The following is a 12,216-nucleotide window of genomic DNA, read 5'->3' on the forward strand; positions in this document are numbered from 1 at the left end:
CAGTTTGGGACTTGGAAAAAATCTGTGGTTTACTAAGCTTCATGTTTCTAACCAAGTTTATAAAGTTAAAAAGTAAGGATTTAAAGGCAAGTTTTATCATGGAATAAAAGATATGCTGTTCTCCAGAATTCCCCTCTGGACTATTTCTTAGGTACTGAATAGGGTTACCAAAGTAGGGGCGAATAAGAAAGCTCTTACTGGAACCATAGCTCCTAACATAGCCACAGGGAAGGGGATTGCCACCCATAAGAGAAGGGAGACATTAGGAGAGTTACCTATGATATATTTGGAGTTCAGTTTGTTAAATTATCAGATTTTATTCTTCAGGTATCCTCCTTCCTATATAATAAAAGGTTAATATGCAAATCGACCAAAGGCTGACTGATCGGTCTCTATGACGCGCACTGACCACCAGGGAGCAGATGCTCAATGCAGGAGCTGCCTCCTGGTGGTCAGTGCACTCCCACAGGGGGAGCGCTGCTCAGCCAGAAGCCGGACTCATGGCTGGCAAGTGCAGCGGCGATGGCAAGAGCCTCTCCCACCTCCGCAGCAGCGCTAAAAATGTCCAACTGACAGCTTAGGGCCTACTCCCCACAACATCAGTCAGACATCCCCCGAGGGCTCCCAGACTGCGAGAGGGCGCAGGCCGGGCTGAGAGACCCAGACCCCGAAGTGCACGAATTTTGTGCACCGGGCCTCTAGTTTATCTATAAAATATTTTTATCATAGGTGTCTTTATGAGCATGGCTTGTTTGCTATATTTCAATGAGCTGAAAAATCATATGAACCTGGCAGCAAGGCATTGATTTATTTTAACATAATTGCACCTCCCTTCAGATTTTAAAAAAATTTAAATGGTTTTATAATTAGGCATCACAAGTTTTTGCAGATAGGAGTTAGAAAATCTTCAGCTAAAGAAATGTGCAAATTTTTCTAAGTTATTTTAAGAACAACATAATGGATATTTCATCTTTTTCATTATAGCCTTTAAATCTACAAGACAGCAGCCCTCACGAAATGTTGCTACTAAGAATTATTCAGAGGTAAGAAAAAAGTTATATAGTTGTGTTTAATAACTTGTATATTCTGAATTACAAATTGTCTATTCTTTGAAAGTAAATAAAAGAAAACCTGTGGAACATTAAAGCTGGAGAGAACTTTACTAATTATCTAGACAGGGCTTCTAGGAGTTTTTGTTTCTCTTTTTTTAAAAATAATAGATCACATGATTAGAAATCCATTAATGTCTGCATCTAGTAATATTTTTAAGGATAACAGTGTTGAAACAAATGAACCCATGCATGAAATACTAATTTAGAAGTATGCTCAGTTCAGACGGAGGTTTTATTTATTGCAGGCTTCCTTTTGCTGCGTATATTCTCATAACTCTGACTTGTGCCTTAATGGCTAAAGCTAGATTCAAGCAACTAAAAGGTTGAAGTCTAAAGACTTCTGTGTTCAGTTCTAGATATAACATAGGCCTCTGCTCGTCCTTTGCCTTCCAACAAGAATCCAGTGTGGGTTTGACTCTCTTGTTACGTCACTTGCAGAACCCTGGTGTCTTCACTCCAGGCCAGTGCTCTTCCTTCTGTATCAGGGTTTCTCAGCAGCAGCACTGTTGAGGTTTAAAAAAAATTATTGATTTTTAGAGAGAGAAGAAGGGAGAGAAACATCAGTTTCTTTCTGCACTTATTTGTGCATTCATTGATTGCTTATTGTATTTGCCCAGATCAGGTGACGATGCTCTAACCAACTGAGCTACCCAGCCAGGGCACTGTTGACATTTTGGACGCAGATAAGTCTTTGTTTTGAGGGACACATTGTAGGATGTTTAGCAACATCTCAGCCTGTACCCACTAGATGCCAGTAGTACCCACTGAGTTCTGACAATCAGAAATGTCTCCAGACATTTCCAGATGTTTATGGGATGTGAGTGGGGGTTAAAAACCACTGCCCATTGAGACTCATTGCTCTATATCATACTGCCTCAGCAGCTTTTTCTAAAATTTTATTCTTTTCTTTAAAAAAAAATGTTTTTATTGATTTTAGAGAGAGAGGAAGGAAGAGGGATAGAGAAATAGAAACATCGATTAGCTGCCACCTGCATACACCCTACTAGGGGTTGAGCCTGCAACTTTCAGGCATGTGTCCTGACTAGGAATTGAACCAGTGATGGGTTCATGGGTCGATGCTCAACCACTGAGCTATATGTTTGGGAAATTTTTATTCTTTTTGATCTCTCGAGTACCTGGCACAGTTGACTACTACAATTTGCAGAAAACTTCTTCTCTGTCCTGATTGTAATCTTGTTCTTTTATCTCTTAACTTCTTCCTTTTTTTCCCCATCTTCTTTCTATTATTCACTTATATGTGGGTGTACTAGTGCTAAATAACTTTTATCCTGAGCTTTATTTCATTCTTTTTAATCAACTATTGCCTGCTCATCTAAAAAAGTTATCATCATGTTCTCAAGGTATTTTCCCATCTAGATTTTTCTATTTTCAGGCAAGAATATGAGTTTAAAAAGAACAAGTCATGCCAAAACAGCTTTTTTTTTTCTTTTTCATTTTTTTGATTGAGGTTACACATATTAGGTGACTGTTGAATGCATTTAATTCCTTCAAAGCACATAAGACAATCTTCTGATAGTTTTATGAACAGAATGCAGGAATATTGACTAAATTCATAGCTGCTTGTACAATTGCATTTAATGACTTTTGATTAATAAATAGTTGAATGTCAATCTCAAGGGTGAGGTCTCAGGTGCTATCTTTTCAGTATTTTGTCCTTGGCTTTACGTTAGGTGAAGACATAGCAAATGTGTGTATTAAGTGTCAAGATAACACAAAATGTAGATGAATGAGTAGCATTTTGGATGTTAGAATCAAGAATCACAAATATCTTTACTGGGGCTTAAAGCCAACCAATTGTATTTAACAGGGATAAATGCAACAGAAAGATAGATATCTAGCACTTCCCACCCAGTCTTACTCCTCGTTTAAAATTTGAGCTCGAACACTGATGGTTGAACTCATTAGAACCCAAGAAAATCACAGGGCATTGTCTGCACATGACCCTCTGTGAGTATTCAGCAGGCCAGCTGCATGTTCCTCTAGGTACCCAGGCTGCCCCGGTGGCCACGAGAGAAGCGAAGTCACACATGTATAGAATACTGTTTGTGAAAGGAAGAGGGATATTGGAGGAGGCCAGACTGAGCTTCAGTTTTAATAGTTGCTCATTACATGATTTCTGCCTCCTTTATTTTGACTGTTTTTATATATTTAAAAAAAACAACTTGAGATTCAGTTATTTATTTTAAATTTAAATTTCTATTCCCATTTGTTGCTTTGTTCTCTCCCACTGAGGTGATTGAGGTGGATGACTCTGATGTAGAAGAAGACCTGTTTCTTACCACTTCAAGAGCAGATCAAAGGTAGGTACAGTGACTTCCTACAAAAAGAAACATTTGAAAAAATTAAAGTTATCTAGAATTTTACTAATACATATTACTATGCCACAGATGTTTAACAGATTTATTTTCAACTAGTCAAGAATGTAGAGAAGTGAAAAATAGACCCAAGGACTATTTCAAAGAGGCGATTCAGCATTATTACAAGTATTTTCACCGAAAATTTATATGACTATAATTTGTTTCCTTCTGTCTTTATTAGCCACTGATTTTCTTGATGGAGTACTATGTTCTCCCCAGTGAACAGAAAATAGTTTTGCCTTTTGTTAATACTTGATTTCAAATTCTCTTCATCATCATATCTTTATATACTGAGTTATACAGGATGCTATGCTAACCACTGAAGAGAGGATCACGTGGACTTTCTCTGCCCTCAGAGTACTTACATACTTTTTTGTCCTTTTTGGGTTTTGCCTCTTACCCAAAGGCTTGACTTGGTTCAGTATCACTATTTTCTTCTGTGTGTTAATATTTTAGATGAGTGCTGTTTTAACTAAAGCTCACTTAATGAAAATTTTTACTTACGAAAATCGTCAACAGTTTTTTAATATTTATTTTCTGTGTGAGCATTATATCAGGTCCGATGGGGGACGTAAGTGTTTTAATAAGCTTACTGCTTTCAGGCAACAAATTATAGTGGAAAAGAGAGATGAACACATTTCAATCCATTAAGGGATGATTGAGTCAGCACGTAATTATATTTGGAATTTTATTACACAAACTAGGTCTGAGCGCAAACAGGCTTTCAGCAAGAGGAGCAAGCAGTGCAGACTCTCATAGAAGAAGCAGGGAGTAATATTAATAGAGGGAGTAAAATTACCTGCGATTTTAAAGATAGGGATTACTTGGATTAGTGGGGTGGACAATGACAGCTGATGGTAATGACATGAGCAAGAGCTATAGAAATCGGGGAGATCGAGGGAAAAGCTCTACCTCAGTGTGTCTCAAACTTTTTTTTCATGATCTTAACCCTTTTTTTTCATTAGCTAAGGATAAAAATTAAATTTGATTTAAATTAAAATGATTTTAATTTAGAAATTAAATACTAAAGAATGACATTTTGTTGGGTAGGATTGAGCTTGAGAGAGTCAAAAACCATTGTAACATCTAAGATTTTCACCTCCATTCCTGGGAACCAATTTTCATTCTGTGGATGTGAGATTATATGGTTTATGTGAATTAAAGGTCGATGTTAGAAAAATTGGTACGTATAGTTCCACATCCACTTTTTATTCAGTTAAACCCAATGCTAGGAGCTGGGGATAGAAAGATGGAATAACTTTAGACATGGAAACTTTAAGATGCTTGTGAAATTTATATGAAGGGAGGGTATAGATGATTGGATATAAGACTCCAGAACTCAGATAAGAGGTTTGAATGGTGCCTGTATTTACCTCTCAATAGCTTGTAACTTGATATGTAAAGTCACTGGAATGGATTGATCACCTTGAAAGAGAATGTAGAGAGAAAAGAGAGTTTATGCTTTGATCCTGAGGTAACAACCTTTAGAGTGTAGGTAGAGTAGAAGAGGCAACAAGAAAGACATGAGAAAAACCAAGGAGAATACAGAGTTGCTGAAGCCAGTGCTGGCCTTTGCAGAAGGAGTGAAAAGTACCAAGGTGGGTTCAGATGCAGATCAGCTTGTGTAGTTGTGGTAGGTAGTTGAGGATGATTGAGGTAGTTAGCTCTTGCTGAGAGATTTATTGGAAGAATATCAGCATAACTCAGTCTATCGAAGGAAGTTCCTTTCTGTGTACTTACTTGGTTGTTCTTGTCTTTGTAAATTAAAACACACACAAGCAAAATAACAGGGCTAGCTTTCTGTTTTGTTTTCCAGTAGTGAATATAGTTGAGAAGAATATAGTTCAGCTTGTGTAGGTCATTATTTTTTATTACCAGAACTAATGAAAATACTGTCTTACTATGTTTGACATATACTTAAGGCTATTAAAGGAAAAATACCTTGATTTTATTAGCATTTTGGGTTGTCTACTTTCCAGTAAAATGTCTGTTGACTTCTTGTTTACTCATGAGGTGGTAATAACTGAGTTATTTAGCACTTCCTATGTGTCAGGCACTGTTCTCATCATTTCCATTTGAATTAGCTCATTTGGAGCTCACAGCCACCTCAGGAAGTAGATATAGCTACTACTATCTTACCCCATTTTACCTTTGTAGACAGTGAAGAGGGTAGGCTAAGTAACTTACCTAAGGTCACCCAACCACATGGCCACGGATTCAGCTCCAGAACTTGTCTCTGTTGTTGCTTCTTAACACAACAGACCAAGCTCTCAGATTGTTGTGCAAGCAATAAGAATCACTTAAACGATGCGAGGCAGTTAGAAATTAACATTCTGGCAAGAAATCTGACTTCAGCCTTGCAGACTTGTGCTTCTGATGACAGCAACTGAATGGTACAATTTTAGGCTGTTTTTTAATTACAGTGGAACCTCGGTTCTCAAACTTAATTCGTTTCGGAAGGCTGTTCGAGAAGCAATTTGTTCGTAAACCAAATCATTTTTCCCCATTAGAAATAATGTAAATTGAATTAATCTGTTCCAAACCCCCAAATAAGTCCCTGTTTTAACCTTTCTAATATACAGTAGGTGTCTAATGTACTGCTTAATCTATAAACACTTCTTACATGTATCGAACCACCCCCTACTAGCCTTAAAGGAATCACTTTCAGCACTCGCTCCAGGGGTGTCTTTCAGGTCAGCACACAGCATCTTCGCTTGTTCATATTTCACTGCGTTGGAAATGGCTGTCACTGGCTAACTGCTTTTCATTTATCCAAATCAGCAACAGTTTTTCTACCTCGTCAGTTGCCCATGATTGTGGTTTTGTAAGCACTTTCACACCCCTAGCAACATGAAGTACAGGAACTGGCACATAGTAACAACGATATGAGTGTTTATTAAATAAATAAAAGGCCAGGGGAATAGAACAAGAGTGATATGAAGAGTGGTAAGCAGTGACAGCACTAATAATTTCTGGAAGTTAAGTTTAAAAAGGAAATAATTTCCAGCTGTAAAAGTCCCTTCTGCCGGACGGGCAATGGAAAGCCTGATTTTCCCTGGAAAAATTGTTCCAAACTCTGCCATTGTTGTACTGGGACTAATATGACACTTTCAATTTTGATACTGGCAGATTTTAACCACCCTCTCCTTAAAGCAGCAAGCCAGAGAAGACCTGGCTCCATCTGGCCAGCTGGAGGAGAAGAGACTGAGGGGATTCTATTAAGCCTTGCAGTGGGATAACTAACATTTTTGGGATACTATTTATGTGTCAGGCACAGCTTAAGGTCAGTTCAATATTATGCTTATAGCACTGCTGCACCTGACTTATTGGCTGACCATCTCTAGACAGGATTCTAATAGATGGCTCTCAATTTGATACAACCCATCCCTTATTTTTGAGCCACACATGAGGCTAATCAAATCAAACACTATCTTTTGACATCTGAGACAAAAGCCCATTTATTCAACCCTACAATCAAAACAGTATAACCATTTCTTTCTCTTCTCACCGTTGGTTTCTGGGGACTGGGGGTCTGTCACAGGTGCGGTCTCTAGGTCTCTGGAGAACTCTGATACAGAATTAGGGCTCTCGCTATGATCAAATGAGCCAGCGTTTGTCGTAGGTGCCTGGCTTGTTTCTGGGCCCCATCGGTTATTTGTCTAGGGAGAAATCAGAAACCAGAGTCAGGTCTCAGTGGGTGCTTCTTTCCATAACCTCCTCCACCTTCCCCCAAATCCCCAACAGGATCTGGTCACCTGAGCATATGCTTTATGCTCCTCTCTGGCACAGATGGAAACAAATGAGCAATTAACCATTGCCTGCTTATATCAAGTACAGAGAGATGGAGACTCCTCAGATGGATCAGTTGATAAATTCCTTGATCCTCTACCTCTAAAGCTTGACAAATCCTCCTGTCCTTTACTTTTGTGCATAAGAACCTGTGATGTTTCTGCTTCCTTCTGACGTAAGACCTCTTGATTCTCAACCTGTTTGTCCAGAGAAGAGCTTCAGACATATTTATTTTGGCAGAATAACATCCCAAAGCATCCCAGAGTTAGCTAAGAATTCACAAACACTGTTTTCACTTAAGACAGGAATCAGCAAAAATTTTTTTGGTTTTTTAAATATATTTTTATTGCTTTCAGAAGAGTGAGGGAGAGAAAGATAGAAACATCAATGATGAGAGAGAATCATTGATCGGCTGCTTCCTGCACGTCCCCCACTGGGAATCAAGCCTGCAACCCAGGCGTGTACCCTGACCGGGAATCGAACCGTGACCTCCAGTTCATAGATCAATGCTAAACCTGACTGTGAGCCACGTCAGTGGGGCAGCAAATGTTTTCTTAAAGGGCCAGGTGGTGAATATTTTAGGCTTTGCAGACCAAGGGGCAAAAATCGAGGTTATTATATAGGTACTTAGATAGCCATTTTAAATGTGACTGTTTCAAAATGTGAACATTCCTAGCTCACTGGTGGGCTGGATTTGGCCCACTAGCCATTGTTTGCTGGCCCCTGAGCTAGAGTGACTTACATTTTTATTAATAAAAAGACCCAGGAATATGAGTTCCACTACCACAAGTTAAGCTTCACGAGGGTAAGAATCATGATTTTCTTGTGCACTGATATTTCCCAGGACCTATCATACTACCTGGCCAGGAGCAAGTACTCAGTAAATACTTGCTGTTTGGTTTGCATTGAACATGAATAATACAGACAGGCAACCCTAGGAAGTGGTGAGCCTTTCCTGAGATCCTTTTATCTGTAATAGAAACATAATTGTGATTTGAATGAAAAAATATTTCAGTATTGCCACAATTTGCAGGAGTGGGGGATGGTAATAGACACTATAATGATAATATAAGTAAGGATCTGTGTAGTGCTTAATATGTCAGGCACTGATCTAACTGTTTAAGAATATTAACACATTTAGTCTTGAAAAAATTATTATCCTCATTTTACAGTTGAGAACACTGAGGCACAGAGAGGCTCTCAGTAAATGGCAGAACTGGAATTCAGACCCTGGCCTCAGAGACTGTTTCTCACCATTAAGTTTTTACTGCCTCTCATGTAGATCAAAGGCAGTGTGTGGTCATTTTTATTCATGGCTACTACTAGAATGGAAAACTTAGTTAGAAGGTACCTTTGCTGAGTTCTCTGGTTCATTTTCTTTGTTTTTCCCATGTTTTTGCCTCAGGTGCCTGAACACATCATCGTCATCATCAAGCAAACCCGCATCCCAGAGCCAAACAGCTAAAGGGGTCAATTTTGAATCAGATGAGGTAATAAAGTAATATCGTTAAATCTTCATTTTTAGTTGCTTATAAAATTTAAACAAGGACTGCTAAGTTAGTTGCTGGAAATTATTTTTAAAAATAATTTCATTGGTAACCTTTCTTTGAAGTATAGTTAGTAATTGAGTCAATAAGTAGCATCTGTTGAGTGCTCATCATGTAAATTCCTCAGATTTTTAAAATATTTTACTCACTCAACTCTTATTTCATTTGCCCCGTTAACAATAGGATCAGAATAGTTTTTTCAGCTTCTGTCATTCATATTTAGAAAAATGATGGCAATGATATCCTGAAAGATTTTTTTTTTTAAATCCTCACATGGAGATTTTTTTTTTTCTCCATTGCTTTTCAGAGAGAGAGGGAGGGAGGGAGGGAAGAGAGAGAGAAGAGAGAGAGAAAGAGAGAGGTGAAAGAGACAAATTGACCAGTTGCCTCCCACACTCACCTGACCGGGGTGGGGAGTGAAACTGAAACCCAGGTACCTGCCCTTGACCGGGAATCGAACCTGAGACCCTTGAGTGTTGGGCCAATGCTTCAACCACTGAACCATACTGGCCAGGGCCTGAAAGCTTTTAATGTTACTTTAATACAAATTTATTAAGTACCCACTATATACTGCTCACATTTCATTTATGAGATGGTATAGGGCAGTGATTTTCTTGTCACAGAGGTGTTCAGATATTGACTGAAATGCTGTATAGCAGGATGTAATGGGGAAGAAACTCCAGTTCAAGATATTTCTGGGACAGAAAAATATAAAATCTGATCTAACTTATGAGAAGGGAAAGGAAGAGGTAGAATCAGGACTTTGTTCCTGATTATTTATGTTTCAGCTAAGTTGAATGAAACTATGTGACTGAAGGAGCTGGCCTTTCCCTCTCCTCCAGGGCTGCCACTTGAGTGGCCTTTGCTCGTTTTTGTTGAATTGTTTAAAGGTGCTGCTCTTAACCCGACCGCCCCTTTCATTTATTTATTTTTTTTAATTGTGGTAAAAACACTTAACCTAGAGCTTTACCATCTTAACCATTTTTGGGAGTGCAATTCACTGGTGTTGAGCATTTTCACATTGTTGTGCAGCAGGTCTCCAGAACGCAATCGTCTTCCCAAACTGAACATCTCTGCTCATTGAACAACTCCCCATTTCCCCCAGCCCCCAGCCCCTGGCAGCCAGCATTCTGCTTCCCATCTCTATGAATCTGATTACTTTAGATAGCTAACTTATATAAGTGGAATCATACAGTATTTAGCCTTCTTGTGACTGCTTATTTGAGCATAATGTCCTCCAAGTTCATTCCAGTTGTAGCATGTGACTCCCCCCTTTTATTTTGAGCTTCCACTGATGCTATCATGTTCCCTGTATCCCAGCCATGGTTTTAGAAGACTCACCAAATTCAGGCTGCAGAGAAAAACTGCAGCTTGAACTCAGTCTGCCAATTAAAACCTTACATGTTGCCTCCAAGAGGAAAGTGAGAGGTTGTTGACTGCTTTGTTAATCTCAAAGCTCCTAGAAATACCAATGGTTACATGTTACAGTTTAAAAATGTATATAGTTCATGCTAACTGCAAAGAAGAATTATTAGCATATACTCTATTAAACTTCAACTTGAATTTATCTCTGGTTTATTAATAAGTTCTGCCTTTGATAGTAGCAGAAATGAATCAATGAAAGCGAATTTTTATTTCTCAAGGCACCTATTTCTCACCAGAGATAGCTAACTTAGCCAACAAAGCCTAACATCAAATAATTATTCCTTTTAATCAATGTCTTAAAAGTAACAAATAAAAAATTTGTGAAAAATAATGCCTTTCTATGAATATTTAGTTGTAGAATAATAAAAGTCAACTAAATATTTTATCATCAAAGTACGTAGCTTGTCTTATCTGAGGTTTGTTAGTTTTCATTCTCTTTAATTAAATTCTTGGTTAGTCTCTGATATTCCTCTCTGTTCTTAGGAGGCATATAATCTGCTGGCCAGCATCATGGAACTTTCTGAAAGTGAAATACTCCATTGATTTCTTTTTCCAAAAAAGATTTGAAAGATTACTTTGCTAGGTTTTTTCCTTGCATCGGTCCGAGAGGAGCTGTTTATTTCTGGCACTAAATGAGTAATGAGAAATAACAATTACAGCTACTTCTGAGTGATGTGATGTGGCTTCATTATTTTTTGGACTGAGTTTTCAAAACATTGATGACTCCAATAAGAAAATAAAAATGAAAAATACCTATTAAAAAACCAAGTAGAAATGACTTGAGGAGTAGTTCTTTTTCTGGCTTGCTTATATTTATTAGCCTTTATTAAGGTCAGTAGCTGAGGGAAATGTATATGGTCAATATTGTAGGTATATGTACGCACATATACCAGGATAAATATTTATTCTTAATGCTTGTTAAGGATAATTGGACTTATTTCAGCAGTGAAATCACTAATAAGGAAGGGAAGAAGAGAAAACGTAAATTGATAAATTATTCATATTTATAAAGGAAATAGAAAAATGAACATCTACAAGTGAAAGGAGAAAATTATTCTTACTGGTATTGGTTTGCCGTAAGAACTTCTATCTTGTCTCAGTGAAGTGTGCAGCCACCACTAAAATAACATTTGTATGTCATTTCAGGACGACGATGATGATCCTTTTATGAACATTAGTGCTTTAAGAAACAGAAGATAATATATTTAATGGCACTTTGAAGTTTTCAAGATTCAGGAAAAATCAAAATGTTACAAGCTAAGAGTTTACAGTTGAAGATTTTTAAAGTATTGCTGTTAACTGAAGAATTTGAAAGAGTTGTACTTAACAGAGAAACTAATGTATGAGAATTTCAATTTTTGAGTATCATTTCCTGAAGTGGGTCCATTACTTGAGAAACATCCGAGCTCAAGGACATATAATATAGCCTTGGTTTCCTTCATTTTATATTTTGGTTGTTAACATTACCTGGAGATGCTCTATAAAATTTAGACTGTTATTTTTCTGACGTATATTAGTGTATGTCTTAGTGAGAACGTTGCTTAAATATTAATCTTGAGTAGAGATTAAAATAAATATGCCATTATACATTTCTGCTTCACAGTCAGACTATGTTAGTCTTTTAATGCAATTACATTTAGCTGCAGTTGAGAAAAAGATCTTATAAATTTAACCTCTTTATAATTTTAATAATTATAGAGATTCTCGATCTGCTGAAAGTGAAACCGTCTGTGTGAATCTGTGCTGAGCTTGCTGTTTGTTACTGGGTGTGTTCTCCTTTTAATGCTTGTGGTAGTGTTAGCCACGGGGAGTTTGAATGGTCCAGATGTACTTCATACCTGGAGTAATTAGATAGAAACTAGTATTAAATAATAGGACAATCAGCCAGGATTACTGACTTTTTTATTTCAGTTGTAGCAAAGATTTTAGAAGATTGTGTTCCCCTTGAGTGGTAGCAGTTTTCTC

The 12,216-nt window shown here is 37.6% G+C and overlaps 1 protein-coding gene across 1 annotated transcript in view; it reads left to right on the forward strand.

The window, feature by feature from the left end:
* Window positions 1–11,841, forward strand: part of MRE11 (MRE11 homolog, double strand break repair nuclease) — a 73,048-nt gene extending 61,207 nt beyond the window's left edge. Inside the window, exons 17-20 of the mRNA XM_054724608.1 lie at window positions 985–1,043; window positions 3,366–3,433; window positions 8,685–8,769; window positions 11,398–11,841. Of these exons, the coding sequence (XP_054580583.1) occupies window positions 985–1,043; window positions 3,366–3,433; window positions 8,685–8,769; window positions 11,398–11,451 (266 nt within the window). The 3' untranslated portion in view covers window positions 11,452–11,841. The remainder of the gene's footprint in view (window positions 1–984; window positions 1,044–3,365; window positions 3,434–8,684; window positions 8,770–11,397) is intronic.
* Window positions 11,842–12,216: the final 375 nt, after the last annotated feature.

The sequence above is a fragment of the Eptesicus fuscus genome, chromosome 13 (genome assembly GCF_027574615.1).
Source record: "Eptesicus fuscus isolate TK198812 chromosome 13, DD_ASM_mEF_20220401, whole genome shotgun sequence".
NCBI classification, from domain to species: Eukaryota; Metazoa; Chordata; class Mammalia; order Chiroptera; family Vespertilionidae; genus Eptesicus; species Eptesicus fuscus.